The sequence below is a fragment of the Rhipicephalus microplus genome, chromosome 7, assembly GCF_043290135.1.
Source record: "Rhipicephalus microplus isolate Deutch F79 chromosome 7, USDA_Rmic, whole genome shotgun sequence".
Lineage (NCBI taxonomy): Eukaryota > Metazoa > Arthropoda > Arachnida > Ixodida > Ixodidae > Rhipicephalus > Rhipicephalus microplus.
The window spans coordinates 20,613,890-20,629,493 of record NC_134706.1 but is presented as its reverse complement, the minus strand read 5'-3'; the positions used below and the strand labels follow the sequence as shown (position 1 = coordinate 20,629,493).

At 43.4% G+C, this 15,604-nt stretch overlaps 2 protein-coding genes across 5 annotated transcripts; one reads left to right on the top strand and one right to left on the bottom strand.

Annotated features, from left to right (window-relative positions):
• Positions 1-2,268: 2,268 nt before the first annotated feature.
• On the bottom strand, positions 2,269-7,088 carry LOC119170838 (uncharacterized). 4 transcript variants are annotated; one of them, XM_037422103.2, is made up of 6 exons: positions 6,832-7,088; positions 6,367-6,537; positions 6,101-6,277; positions 5,953-6,027; positions 5,581-5,652; positions 2,269-5,233 (listed from the first exon to the last, which is right to left on the bottom strand). In XM_037422103.2, the coding sequence occupies exons 5-6, from the start codon at positions 5,581-5,583 to the stop codon at positions 3,047-3,049; spliced, it is 2,190 nt and encodes a 729-aa protein (XP_037278000.2). In that variant the 5' UTR covers positions 5,584-5,652; positions 5,953-6,027; positions 6,101-6,277; positions 6,367-6,537; positions 6,832-7,088; the 3' UTR covers positions 2,269-3,046. The 4 variants fall into 4 exon arrangements, 3 of the variants coding, with proteins under 3 accessions (XP_037278000.2, XP_037278001.2, XP_075724920.1); XM_037422104.2 differs by having other exon boundaries at positions 2,269-5,230; XR_012884822.1 differs by lacking the exon at positions 5,581-5,652 and having other exon boundaries at positions 5,068-5,233; positions 6,832-7,083.
• Positions 7,089-7,179: 91 nt separating this feature from the next.
• Positions 7,180-9,122, top strand: LOC142767323 (uncharacterized). Its single transcript, XM_075868806.1, has 4 exons — positions 7,180-7,498; positions 8,046-8,143; positions 8,231-8,567; positions 8,822-9,122. Exons 1-4 carry the CDS (start codon positions 7,312-7,314, stop codon positions 8,980-8,982), a joined length of 783 nt encoding a protein of 260 aa, XP_075724921.1. The 5' UTR covers positions 7,180-7,311; the 3' UTR covers positions 8,983-9,122.
• Positions 9,123-15,604: the final 6,482 nt, after the last annotated feature.

Below are 15,604 nucleotides of genomic sequence, written 5' to 3'. Positions count from 1 at the left end.
TCGCATGCCTCTTCTACCTTTGCCTTGTACATTGTCCAATTAACTCTTCTGTTAGTTGATGAGGAGGAAGTTGCAAAATCTGTGACCTTCAGATACGTTGGAATATGATCACTGCCGTGAGTCTGAATATCAGTGAACCATCGCACTTGTTAGGTGAATTGCCGTGACACCATTGCAAGATCCCCCAGTCAAAAATAGTTAATGGGTCCAACTGGATGTTCCAGTTAGGAGCAATGGGTGGCAAAGGGGGCTAAGTGGGGTTCAAATGGTGTCTAACTGGTGCCCAATTGGAAGTGCATGCTGCAATGGGACTGTCCAATTGGACTTCCCATGTAGTGGCTTCTAACATTTTAACCAACTCTGCATATTTGAAGTTCTAACAGGATGACCTGCTGTCATGATAGGTGGTTCCAGTTGGTTGCAATGGGACTCAAATGGACGTCAATGGGACCCAAGCTGCAATGGGAGAGTCCAATAGGACACCCCAATTGCAGTACATGCATAACTTTGAAGTTTATTTTTTACAATTCTCTACCTGAGCAGTATTGAAAGTCATAAATGGAAATCTACGGTGATGCATCCAACCCTCCATATAAAGCAATTCATTTATGTGTGTTACCCAAACAGAATTCGAGCTAGTGCTTCAGCTTGGAATCCCTGAGCTCGGTCACTTACTTAAACCTTGGATTAAATTAAGCTTGTTTACAACACTTGCCTGGTTTACAAACAACCACTGTATCAGGGCATCTGATTAAGCTTTCCATATATGCATCATGAAAATGCAGCAGTTAAAGTACTAGTACACATTGGAACCGCACCTTCTACTGTTTGCAGCATCACAATGTACCAACGATGTCTTATTCCCAAACTAGGGAATATGGCTAACTACCAGTGAGCACCTGATGTCACGTGTTTATGGGCTACCTGTCACTGCATATAATGCTGCTGCAGGATATGACTGAATTTTTTTAATATTCATACGATAGAAAAGGTTATGCAACTAAGAGAAAACAATTAGATGTTCTCACTAACAAGATATCCGAAAGAAGGTATGAAAGGCAACAATAACATTGAAAAAAAAAGAATTTTATTTCAAGGCAAACAGGATTTAAATAGCACAGAACATATTTTGGTGTAAAAAAATTTCTTGGCCAGTGCTGCAACACAAGGCGTACAAGATACTTCAAATATTACAAATACTTATAACAGTAAATTGAATCACAATAAAAGGAATTTTAGTTCCAAAGGAGGAAAAAGGCATTGCCATACAACTGGCATTTCAGTAAAGCACTGAGAAACAGGTTTCATACAGGTTAACAGTTTACACGTGAACAGCATGTCTTTACTTATTTAAGGATGCTTAAAGGTCAACTCCGGTGGTTTTTCGAGGTCAACGAATCTCAATCAAATTCGCTGGGTACACTCTTACGCACATTCCTGTCATTTATGCCAATTACAGGCTTGAGAGATGCGCAGATTATTTGCAAATGAATTTTAAAGATTGCCTCGAAAAACTCGCCTCGCTTGCCAGAATTATTGGCAACACTGTCAGTGCGATGTCAAGTTTGTCATGTCAACGAAAGTGACGCAGGCGATGGCATCGCTACTTTGGCCCCTACATTGTTTATTGTGCTGGCCCCAAGACGACAGCGGTGGTGTTTGGCACGACCATAGCACGGGAGAGCTTTCTTCCTTCCTCTGTGGTGTTTTGCCGGTGCTTCGCTGGTCTGGCTTTCACAGTTTTCATACTACGTGCCGGCAGAACCAGTATACGGCCTCCAGTTCTTAACAAATAGTACATCATATGCAGACCGGGCGCCCGGTCGGGTTTCGGTTTTGCACCTTTTTGCTTATTAAAAATTGTTTTCGAATTTCCTGAGCATTTCAGCTATTGGGCTCGTGACAAGAGTGTCTCAGGAACACAGAAACACCATTACCTTGACATGGTCGAAAAATCGCTGGAGTTGGCCTTTAAGGATGCTCACAGTGGCACAATGAATTATGTATGAATGACAAGCACACATTCTATGCATAGTGTACAAGACTGAACTTGTATGAAAAAGAATAAAAAGCGTCATGTAATATTGCAGTACCCCGACACACACACTAAAATAAAGAATACAATAGCAGTAAGAATAAAAAAAATACAGCACCCACTGAATAAATATAGGAAAACATTCAGTACACAATGCAAATATAAAACATTAATACACACAAAAAGAGACATAATAAATTTAAAGAAATTCAGACCCACCGATCTCTTTTCGGTAATATTCAGATACCTAATACAATATGCAAAACACTAGACTTTAACGAAAAAAAAATATTTCCAAAAACAATCAAACCTAGAGAGCAAGCTGGCTTACAGACAGATATTTCACAATTTGTCACAGCCATGTGGTCAATCAATTTAATCTGCACAGCACGATAAATCCCTCTATATCAGTGGTCTCAAATATGCAGCCGGGGAGGCTCTCATGTGCGGGCCCACACATAACCATTTTCACTGCACATTTAAAAACATTTTCTTGGTATGTTCATGAGCTACACAGGCATGACTGCTCTAAAGAACAATTTTTATGAGGTACACCATGTTGTCACCATGCATTGAAACATAATCGTGAAACAAAAAATCATCACCATATCCAGAAAGTGAATGATGTTAGGTGAGCTTGCTTGGAGATGATCAGGTCACCCGCGAATCCTCCGTACAAATCTTCTATTACCATATATAGACGTGGCAATGTTATATATACATAACATACTCAATGTTTATTAATTTACATTTGGATTCACTATATACTTTTTGATGAACTATATACATTATATATACTCAAACGGAATTGTTTCAATGGTATGAGTCATCATGACAAACATCTTGCCTACTAGAAGAGCTAACTAGTCACGGGTGGCGATTTCACGTCGATCGCCTCAAGGCATTTCAAGGGCCACTCACATAAAAAAACGCTCATGTTTTGAGGCATAGTGTGCACTAAACAGGGTTCCTTTAAAACTTACACAGCATAGGTTCTTCACTTCAAATACATTACAATGTAAAGGAACTTGGAGGGAAGCATACATAGGAAGCTCTTTCGAGTTCCACAAACACAACCACCTTTCTGATTTCAGAGCATTCGACCAGTGATGTATTCGCTGCCTTGTGATTTACTTTCAGCACATGTGACATGGCCACCAAGTTGTACATCACTGGACTGCAGCTTAATTTCCTTGCAGATATATATGCTTTGTTGTCGCTGCCATGGTATATTTCTTCAACAATAACAAAATGCCCATTTTGAAGTTCAACAACAGAGCTATTGGTCCTCTTGTTAGATGCATACATGCTATCAGTGATAATTGATCCCTTCGCCAACATTCTTCTGTATTTGGTGAACTCAAGGGTAGTGTCATGTAAAGATGGCTGCAAACCTGCTGATGCACGTCGGGAACCGTGTCCGAAAAAACGGTAGCCACCACTACTAAGTACGCTTTTTTGCGTTTTTGTGCCATCAAAAGACGAGCAGTACTCTGCTACACTTGGACTGATAGCCTGCCGTTGAAGTTCTACTACCATGCTTTCCATCTGTAGGACTCGGCAGACTTTATGGGGAATTCCGTTAGCTGCTTTTACAGCTTTTTTTAGGCTGCCGTTCCCAGCTTCAAATGGGAACGCACTGTGTGCCCAAAGTGGTCCCCAGTGGCGCACACTCTTTGCTATATGAGTCAGTTGGTGCATGTTGAATGTCATGACTGACTTGCCAAACAGCAGTTCTGCACGCACATGAAACTCCAACAATAGCCCCTCGGCAATGGTGAGCTCAGTTGGGCTGATTGCACGCTGCAACATTATGTGCAAGGCTTCAACTAGGCAAGCCCAGTGTTGCATGTATGGCTTCTCAAGAATGCCATGCAAAACAGGGACACTGTAACAAAGTAGCCAGCTCTCAAGTTCCTTGGCCTTCCACCATTTCCGCTCTTTTGTCGGCCTCGGCAATCGCTTCACATCCATTGGTGGCTTAATAGACATAAGCCTGCGGTCCACTATGTGCTGATGTCGGCTTATTGAACAGGCACTATCAGAATTGAACCACAATTCTAGGAACTGGCGCGCTACCCCCAGCAAGACACAGTGCATATAGTCTGGCACAAAGCTCCACACTATGTTAAAATGGGGCAGGTTTATCAACGGTGACACTGTTTTGACTCCTTGCACAGGCACCCCCCCTTTCAAAGCAATCTCCATGTCATTTAGCATTTGGAGCTCACTTCTTTCTGTGGGTTCAACTTCCTCAACTGGGTATTTAGTTGCCCCGCCAGCTCTCTCACCTCTTTGGAGACACCAATTACATCCAAAATACCCATTAAATTGGGTTACACCTTGCATCGGTGCCCTAGCAACAGAATCTACACTTGAACAGATACAATAGACCTTATATTTTTCAACCCTTCCTTGACGTTGTAATTCAACGCCATTCTCACACAGCTCGTTCATTTTCTCAACAAAAGTACCTTGGAAAAGTGCCATGTTTGGCTTTTCTTTCCAGAACCACAATGCGGCCAGGACCAATTTGGACATTCTTTGCTGTGGAGGGAGCTCATTAACAATTAGCTGGATGGGCCAAATTGATGTCCCACTTGATTTGAAAAGCGGGGTCCCATCTGCATTCAACGAGAAACTGATTCTTGGTCCACAGTGTTGAGATTCGGCTACAAAAGTACGATACATTGTACCATCCCAGATGTCTGAAAATGTCCCATTCGTCGGAAGGGGCTTTGTTAAATCAAGAAGATCACAGTCCTTAAGTAGCCTTTGAAGTTGCGACTCCACATCGAGAGTGACAAAAAAGGGGGCATCCGAAAGGGAAGACACAAAAGTTGTGTGACTGCACTTCGAGCATTTCAAGTAAGAATTTGTCTCAAGACTGCCAATATGCGAAAAGCATCTCGGACAAAAAAAGAAAAAAGTCATAGTGGTGCCAGTTTCGCTAAAAAGTTTATGTAGGTGATACTGTGAGTGAGGTAATATAGGTTTATCAAAAATTCTGTTAATTAAATCTATTAAGCTAGTTAAACCCAAAAGAGTCAAATTATTCTTCACAGCATGCTTTAGTGCCATTAGGAGAATATCTCCCTTCGAAAGAACCACTTTCTCAGTGACAAGTTGTGTAAAAAGGTCTCCAAAGCGTGCCTTGCAAGATGGATCAGGCTCTGTCACTGGATCTGCAGCAGGCTGCTGAAAGTAAAAAAAAAAAAAGCTTTCGTCAATGAAGCTATCACAGAATTCAGTTATAGTGAACCGTGATAAGCCCAATGAATATGAGCAAACAACTCTGTTATTGATCAGTACAAAATATCATGCCTGCTAGGCTGATAACTTTTTACAGACCAACTGGTGAGATATTCTTTAAAATGAAAGAGCCAGTGATCTTGAAATGAATCATTCACCAAATCACCGCTACGTGTCCCTCTTAACAGTGCCCAATTTACACAGACATTTTCCAGTACATAAAAGAGCCTGTGAAAGTAGTGCCCTTAAAACCTGACCATAAATCTAGTTATTTCCAGTGAAAACAAACACACCATGTCATCATCTAATGTGAGAAAATCTCCAGGGAAACCTTGCTGTGAAGCATGGTCACTTGAAAAAGCTTCCTGTGAAGAAAAAAAAAAAGAAGCATTTAGTGCCACAGTAACCCAATCTGCCTATTCTAGTTAGCTGTGCTAGTTCACTCATAGCACGTAAATTACATGACAACAGACAGTGTTAAGAACATGGTCTGAAAACCTGTTGCAGGTTGTTCCCAGAGTTTATTGTCCCAAGTGATAACTCGTCTTGAACTGATTATGCAAGAGAAAACCACAGTGCCAATGCACTTGCTCAAGGCTATTCTAGTGGATGTGAATCTTCCAGCTGCACATATTTGTAGAGTGCAACTAGTGTGTAAAAGTTACCTCTTCATCCTTATCAAACAGTGACGAATCATCTGCGTCAGAAAGGCTTGCAATGCCGTCTTGAAGTGGAGAGTCCTAAAAAAAACCAACCAAAATTTATAATTTCCCATCGTAATACATAAGCATAAAATAGCATGTGTATGCTTACTAATTAACTGATAAGCCTTAGTAAAATAACTTCATCTGCTGGGGCGTGAGGCTCGCGTGCAGGAAATTTCTGTGACGGATCAGCGCTGTTCCTCTGCTCTTGTGCTTCAGGGGCTGCAGCAGGAGCTTCCATAGCACTGCCAGCTGACGAGCCTAACCGGCCTCCACTTGACGTTACCTGTGATAGAACAAGTGCGCCGATATAGTAAACGGTTTATCGTATAGAAACAATAGTTCTCGTAGCATTCTACTACCAGCTCAATTTACCGGCTCATTATCGGACTCGGGGAAATCTTCTTCACTTTCCGGACGTTCGGAGCCCGGACTAGCTATGTGACTATTCCGGCTCTTCAGTGATGTTGTTCGACTTGGTGGATCTGCCCTTTCAGTGTCGCTGTCTGCCTCATCACTCGAAGAAGGCATGCTAGGGCTGGCACCCTAGAAGAAAATAATGAGATTTGGACTTAAATTGCTGCGCTAAATTAATGAAAAAGAAAATGCACTGATAAAAAATAGCAATTTAACACGGCCGAGCACATTCGATCATTCGCGGGCAGAACTTTAAAGGGTGGTAAAAAGGAAGACCGTAAAACACGGCGCAACGATCGAAGTCGTTGAGCAACATGCAGATTAATGTTGTGGACAACCGCTGATCTGATACCAGCAGGGCCCGGATCAAGCTAAAACCCCGATCGAAAGTGCCCATCCATGTTGAAAATGATCAGAACTTACGGTCGGCGGGCAAGCGCGTGCGGTGCTCCTTGGTAGCTGGAACTGAGACTTGGGATTTAAATAAGTCTTGTAGGGTCCTCTCTTTCTTTTCTTCGGACCGCGCTCCATCGCGAGGTCTTGAAGCAACAAGACGGCTTATTTCACTCCGGGACACGAAGTACAGAAACGGCGATGTAAGCGATAGGACAATGTGCACCGGCTGCCTGCGGCCACAGCGGCTGCCATATTGCATAGACACCCTGCAGCCAGCAGTCTGCATGTGAATTGATTGAAACAGCGTAGCGTTAAACAAACATTATAAAAGTAAAAAAATACTTTTAAAATTATTCTGATTTTTTGTTTACTTATAATGAAGAATAACATTTTCATTGACAAACTATCAGATCCGCAGCTGCGGTCGACCCTTGTTGCTTGCTGTGTGCGACCAGCGTTTGACCAGCTGTAGCGCACGTGTGTAGATGTTTTCTTCAGCATTGCAAGATGATTACCCACGTTCGAGTCCGGTACGAAGATGATAAAAAAATTGGAACGGTGCCAATAGAAGACGTTAAAGATTTCTTCCCCCGTCACCAGCAAGACTTCAAGTCCAAATCCCTCTATTTAGTCAAATGGACGGACGACAGTGGAGACAGCGATTACTATAGGGCCCGGATTCTGGCACTGGGAGGTAAGCCTGCTTTTGTTTGATATGTTGCCGGCGAAATGCATTCTCTTTGGCCTGGCTGACTGCTAAGCACTGTTCACCGTTAGTAACTACAAAGTATTTTATCGATAATCTCCACTAGCATAGTTCATTTTGTTAATTTACCGCGTGCAATCGCAAATAAGTATGGTGTCATTATTAATTTATGCATATACCTGAAAACTCTACGGAGATGACGCTGGTATTTACCTGGCCGCAGAGAGATACCAACAGCGTCGGGTATATCAGCCTGGAGTATATAAGGCCCTTTTGCGGTAGGACGCGCCTTTGTTTGTGGCACTGCAGCTTTTATACCTAATGACAAGGTCTATACGCTACTATTTCGCTCGCGGCATATGACGTTGTGTTACAACGGTACTTAAGCATTCACACGAGGTTCGATGGTTAATTTACAATGCAATAAAACTAATAAAAGTGCATGCTAGAGATCGTGAAATGTGCACGCGTCAGAGGATGATGTGACACTAACTCAGTAAATGTTAATGTTGCAATCCGCCCTCACGTTTTCCAGAATCGGAGGACTTCGCGGAGACAGAGGCCAGAGAGAGAACGCGTATTCCGAAGAGGGTTTATTCGCCGGCGTCTTCGGACTACGAGAATGAAGCGGAGGTAAATTATTATCTAAACCTCCTACAAAAGGTCCTGTCAACACTTGTGTAAACAGTGTGTAACAAGTTATTTTCTATTTTCGCCCAGAGCCCTATCAAAGAAAAAACGAAAAACAAAACAACAAGTGGTGCAGAGGCACGCCTGCTTCAGCTTTTAAAAAGCAAGAAAGAAAATATGAAGAGGCAGGCGAAAAATCAAGATGGGCCACATTCTAAAAAGCACCACAAAGAAGCAATGGACAGTGGGCGCCTTCAGAGGGCTCATGAAACCATTGATAACCTTGAAGAGCAGGTAGAGAAAAAATCTACCATCATTCGCCAACTGCGAAAACAAAATGAAGAAAAAGACAGGGAGATGGCTCAACTCAGAAGACTGAACATGGAGCTTCAGGACAAGGTTATTTCTGCACTGGAAGACATGAAAGGTATGAAGCAGAAAATGTCTTCATTGTACTGATTTTGTGCTGTGAAAGCATTAATGCCATTCTTCTGACATTTAGCAGTGTGTACAGCTTGTTACCATAAAACGTTCGGCAGTCTTTAAGTGAAGATATTTCGAGTTTAGACTGCAAATGGCTATTGTTTACAGCTGTTTGATGAAATTTAATGAAAATATTTTGTCAGCTCTTTTTCCTCTCTGGGCAATGCAAACAGCACGGCACCTCATGTATAAATGCAGGCTGCAGAATTATGAAAAGGATCATGGATGGCAGCCAGTCGAGCCCCTCCGTGTCTGAGGATCTACAAGACACCTTGACAGAGCGAGCCCTTCGCCCAGGTTCATCCAATCCGCAACCGAATGACAGTGAAACAATGGTATTCTATCTGGAATGTCAATAATGTGCAGCTGTCCAAATTACAAACAACTGTTCTTTTGAAAGCATGTTAAAATAATATAAAGCAAGATTGAGCATTATAGATTACTTGTCATAGAAGTTTGTCTCTGCACAGCTGAGCAAGACATTCCAAAAAGAGTTCAGTGATCATTATAGATATGTGTAAATTTTAAGCAGAACTTATGAACAACCAAAAAAAATGAATTTCGTTGTCAGCAACACAACTTACTAAAACAACTTCACTAACGTACTTGTTGGACAGAAATATTAAGGAATACACTTGGCCTTGTCTGCTGCTGTTTTAGCCATCTCGTGCTGCGCGGATTCAGCACAACCTCACTGAGAAGGTGCAGGCACTTTGTAAACTGGTCTTGCACAAAGGCTGCACTTTCTCTCAATGAATACTGTGGTGCTGACACCACCATGTGCAGTTCATAGAAAGAATGCTAGAGTGCAGCACCACAAAACTGGCTGACAAAGTGCTGGTGAAATGAATAGACCTTTGTTGTTTATGATATGCAATACAGGTTGCACTGCACATGGATGCCTTCAGAATGCATATGTTCCGTGCATATGTTCCCCCTTTTTTTAAGAGAAACTTGGCCATATTCATCTGCTTGCAACATGCATGTACAGAAAGAGAAGACTGCATTGGATGGCATTAGTTAAGGTGTTTCACAACGTCAGGGGTGCAACAACCGAAATAACATTTGGAGCAGTAGAAGCTTACTTTCGGAACACTTAAATGCAAATTTAGGGCTGGTTGTAAGAAATAACATTTATTTTTTATCACAAAAGACCAAATTTGGAGGAAAGAAGACTTACATTCAGAAAAAAAAAGTATGTTCAAGTTTTTCAACTTCACCTAAATCCTGCAGAGTAAGCGTGAGCCCTGCCATTTCAATAAAACTAGCATTTCGATCTACCCCACTGGGCAAACAATGATAAAGTCTGCATTAGCACTTGCTGCATCTGCCTAATCCTTTGACAGAAACCGTAAATGAAAATGTAGATCTGCGAATTGGGGGACCTTGAAATTCAAGGGATTTGTGAAACTGAGGAGTTGAGGTGGCGAAAAAAAAAAACCTTGCGCAGTTTTTTTTAGGGTGACAGAAGTGTCATACGCTGCTCCAAATAATTGCCAGTAACTTTTTCAGGCATCAGCGATTATACTAGTGCTCACAATTATGCTGTAGTATTCACGCATGAGTAATTGAACAAAATTTGCTGTCCCGTGAGTTGCTAATAGCCCCTTCCAAATCGTAATACGCATTTTCGCAGGGCACCGGTGTATAGCAAAGAAGGTAGTTCAAGTAGCGTTCTGCACAGATTAGAACAAGACAAAAAAATTTTTTTCGAACACCGCCATGCCCCTCCCCCTTTTTTTTATGGGTGTTAGGTTTAGGGCACAACATCTCGGCTTGTCCCAAGGCACATTCTACCTGATCAAGTAACAACGGCGCATGCTCGTTGGTCCCACAACAGCACCAAATATTGCCGAGATGACAAAATGCTTTATGTGCCGTTGCTATGGCGACCAACATGGTCACCAGCAATGCTGGTGTTCGCAGCACGTTGACTGTTCGGGCACGGAAAACGCGGTATGTGCTCCCTGCTCTAGTTGCTAACATGCCATAGCTGCTTTTGCTGACTAGGAAGTTCATATTTCCCGCTAAGCATTCATGGCTACGGCAATGCATTTTTGTCTTGAAGTTGCGTCGTCCAGCGGATAGGTATTTGTTGCAGTCAGCGGATCGATGCGCACGGTTTTGTTACTTTATCTGGTCGATCGCGTCTCGCGAGTGCCCTGCCCTAATGGGATTAAGGTTAGCGTGGTTAGGTTACCATGGTTTAAGGTTAGAGTCTGTGCTCTTGGATTGATTGATGACTGAAACTGCAGGAGGGCAACGTACGCGGCCTCCATTTCTCGCTGAAATTAGCACAACTGAGAAAATTTGGAGGCTCGTCTGGCATTTTGGCGCAGCGTGGCGCAATATGGTTTTGGCAGCTCGGCGCAAAAGCGGGGAATTGTATCAAATTCGCGTAATTGGCACAGCTGTTGTACCCCTTCAACATGCATAGCTATTTTTATGTTAATGTTTTTATGTTAAATCACATCTAGACTTGGAAGAATGTAAGCCATTGTGTGGCTGACTAAATGTATAAATTCTGCAAAACATTTGCAGGGCGAAGGACAACCAGGGCGTTGCGGAAGTTTAACGGAGGAGGACCATTGGTGCATTTTCTAAATAGTGTAAATATTATGGAATGTGTGAATAAATTTTCATTCTTTCATATTTTTTTTTTCTCTACCATTGTTTTTATCTTGTATGTGCATGCATTTGAGTGTGCATTAATGTCACATTCACACTAGGTAATCCAGCCTGTGCTGTTTCCACTGTGTTGTGAAATTGCAATTAATGAAGTGCAGTGTGATGACAGCCAGCCTTCTACAGGATTGTCATTTTCTACTTGCATCCGCAGAAATGTGATAATCATGTTTATAGGTCAGCCAAGAGACTGCAATTACTACACTACTACTTAGCTTCAGTTGGCTCTCTCTGTATACCAACCACTGGCTGGCTGAAATGCAGTTAGCAATTTAGCGTCAACCAAGTGCTTACCAGAAACTAATGGCCAGCCATATTAAATTGGCTTACCAGGTAGAATGGTGACTGGCTAAACACCAGCTTTTGTCACTGGGCCAATCATCTGGATACATGCAGTGCAGCTTGGTCGAAGACCAGAGAGTCACAACGCAGACGAGCGCTTGTCTGTGTTCTTTGTCTAAGTTCGCGCTGCATGTATCCAAGTATGTATCAACTAGCCCAACTCAACCTTTTATTGAAACATATGGAATCATTGGAGTCTCAATTACCATCAAAGTGCTGACCATTTGCAACAATGTGGGAAGTCATGTGGTTACCAGCCACATTGAATTTGCTTACCAACTAGAATGAATTGGGGGCTGTTTGGAATGCCAGTTACGATCAGTGGGCCAAACATCTGGAACCACAGGATTACCAGTTAGCTTCAACGGGTTAGTCTACTGAGACCTGCCGGGCAACCACGTGCCTACCATTAATTTTCAATGGGTTGACCATTTCAGGTCAACGGGTTTTCTATTCACCACCAGTTGGCTTCAACAGGTCAGCCTATTCACACCAAGTGGACAACCACCAGTATACCATTTAGTATAAATGGGTTGACCATTTTAGGTCAATGGGGTTTCCTATTGACCACCAGTTAGCTTCAACAGGTCAGCCAATTCACACCAGGTGGACAACCACCTGCATACCATTTAGTATTAATGGGTTGACCATTTGAGGTCAATGGGGTTTCCAATTGACCACCAGTTAGCTTCAACAGGTCAGCCAATTCACACCAGGTGGACAACCACCTGCGTACCATTTAGTCTTAATGGGTTGACCATTTGAAATCAACGGGATATTTAATTGACCACCAGTTAGATTCAACGGGTTAGCCAATTCACACCAATTGGACAACCACCAGCGTACCATTTCGTTTTCATGGGCTGGCCATGTGAGGCCAAAGGGGCTACCAGTTTGTCACCAACCAATTTCAAATGGTGCGCACCATTGCAACTAACTGGCAATTGCTCAGCACCAGCCACACTTAACTGGTAGCCAATGGGGTCCCCTGTTGAACCAGTTGCATTGAAGTGGTGAGCCACTTGGATCCCCCTTTGGAATATAAGGGTTTACCCATTGATTCGAACGGGATAATGTTCAATGGGTGGCGAAAATCCTACTGGTCCAACACCCATTGATTTTAAATGGAAATTTTCCAGTTGGACCCATTGAATATTTTTGACTGGGCCAAGCAACTGCTATATCTCGAACCACGCAAATACGTTGGACTGCCGTCATTCAGAACGTTAAGTTCGTGGCGTGAGGCGAATTTAGCAAGTTTCCGGCCTCTGGAATCAATCCTAGTGCTTCCCCAAAGCAAGTTATGTGCATTGAAATCACCAATAACAATCCAAGGTCCAGGTGTAGCGGTCAAAATGTCATGTAGTCTTTCACCATCGAACTGACCAGATGGTGAGATGTATGCGCCGATAAGTGTGAAGGCTACCTTCTTCTTTGCAACGCGGAGGCATACGTATTGATTTCCGTTATGGGGTTGCACCAAATGTGGAATGTAGGTTAAATCTGTGCGGATATATATAATTACTTTGCTGGTCTCACCACAAGTCGAAGTGAAGGCTTCATAGCCAGAAAGCTTTATCGCTTTTGACAAATTTGGTTCACATATTACTAATATAGGAAATCTGTTGCGGAAAACGTAATGTCGAAAACATGAGATCCGTGATTTAAGTCCTCTGGCATTACACTGTAAAACAGTCGCACTACGTACTTCGTCTCGGAATGAAGGCTGTGAAAGAGCCATTTTGTCTATGCGAAGTTGGCAAGCACCGGACACAGGGCATCCAGTACTTGCACTGCGCATCGTGCTGTAGGCGTGTTCGTGTTGCCTATAAGTGTATGAATGGCATTGATGAGAGACTTGATCATCGTCAAAATTTCTCGGTCACGCTCTGTCGCCTCATCTTGGCGAGATTCAGAAAGTGGTGCTACTGGTGCACGTTCCAGTTTTTCTGCAGGGGTTATCCTTGGAAGTGATGGCCATGCTTCTTCCAGAGCCTCCTTTTTAGGGGCAGCAATCTCGGTGCACGTGTTCCTTCTGTCCGGCGGTGGTGGTGAAGCCGATTCAACGAAAGAAGGCTTTACAGAAGACTTGATACTGTGGGCAGGCTTTCTAGATGAGCGTCGGCGACGAGAACGATGTCGCCTGACGACAGCAACCGCTTCTCGGTGAGTCGAACGGTCCCTCACCATTTTCTTCAAAACCGAAATCTCCTGCCTTATTTTCGGACACTCTTTTGATGTGGCGTCGTGGGGCCCTTGGCAATTCGGGCATTTATAGGAATTAGCCTTACAGTTGTCTGCAGAGTGTAGTGCACCACAACGAGGACATGTTGTAGGATTTCCACAGACGGCGCTCACATGACCAAATTTCTGACATTTTCGGCACTGAAGCGGCTTAGGGACAAATGGCCGCACAGCATGTCGGAAATGACCCACCTTAACATGTGTCGGCAGGCAATCACTCTTAAAGTCTATCTTCACACATCTCGACTTTCCTAGACGGCACACCTGTAGTATTTGGGGCCCATCATTAGCAGGCTTAATAAGAATTGGCAGATCTTCGTTCGAGATGGTCACATCGATGTCATATATGACGCCTGTAGTTGCCTGATTTCCTAGTGGAATGATAGTGTGAACATTCATGCCGCCAAGGACGGTAACTTTGCTCAGTGAATCTAACGCTGACTCTTGAGCGACGTCCACTGCTACAACATTTTTCCGGGGATTCACTCTGATATCCTTAATACTGTTCGGCACCAGTGCCTCGAGCTCTGAAGATACAGCTTGCCTGTTCAGTAGTCTCATGTTCATTGATGGTTGCGTAGGCAAGAATAGGACGGTGTACCTCGGCGAGCTTTGCGGGGCCCTCCCAGCAGATGCGTCCATGAATGCCCTGAGCATCCTCCGCTTTGCTTTCTGGCTCATGACGGTCACGTATTCGTCGTCGGAGCTGTCGACGCTCTCGGCAGTGTCGATGAGAGTAGCCTCGCTGTCACTGGAAAGGCAGTTTCGCTTCCTTGAGGCTGCCGGCGCTGTCGCCGGCCACTCAGGTGGGCGTGCAGATGAGTCCACTTCCATCGCCGCCGAAAAGGGAACTACGTTCCCCGTATAACTGCGAAAATAAGTGAAAAGTCTGAAGATGAACGGCAAACACTCAGCTACAGCAACACTTCGTCTTCGTCAGTGTCTAACACTGTGTGTCAAATTTTATGATAAATAAATGGCATGCTGTGGCAGCATTAGTATTGCTTGCTACTCTACTTGAGATTTATTGGCTACTAGTGTAAGTGATGCAGCTGAATTTGCACAATCATCTAACCACTCTGCACATGCTCCATAAGCCTTCTAGCTTGCTTGGACCGTCGCTCTGCTTTTTTAAATGCTGAATCTATCTCATTTTGCCTTCGGTGCGAATGTTTGGTCCAGCAAAGCAGGACTACGTGTGAGCACCATGATGTTCACGGTGTCCCATTCCTCGTCCGGTCCCTCGCGAATAGCCCAAAGCCCAGAAGCATTGAAACAAAGGATTTGCCATGACAGAGCTAAAAACGTTGAAAATTCAGAAAGCAGCCTTAAGCTGTGTACATTCTGTGTCAGGCTGCAGCTGGGCTTAGTCTAAATATTTCAGTGCAGATGCAGCAGAAAATTCAAAGCAGTTATAGTTGTCTGTTTTCGTGCACCACCAGTGCATCACCAAAACTGCGATTTATTTTCTTGTTGCACATTCTACATGCTTCTTCTAGTCTTCAAAGGTGTTCTGTAGCTACTTTTTTTTTAATCATTCATGCATCTCTCATCAATCATTTATGCTCAGTCCTTCATTGAGTGTTTCACGCCCACCAGTACCTACAAGACTTCTTCGGAATAAATGTAACCACTATATGTCATATCACAGGCGTTAGGTAAGAGGGAAGGAAAACTGTAGTCCCCATTAGCACAAAAGCAGTTGACAGT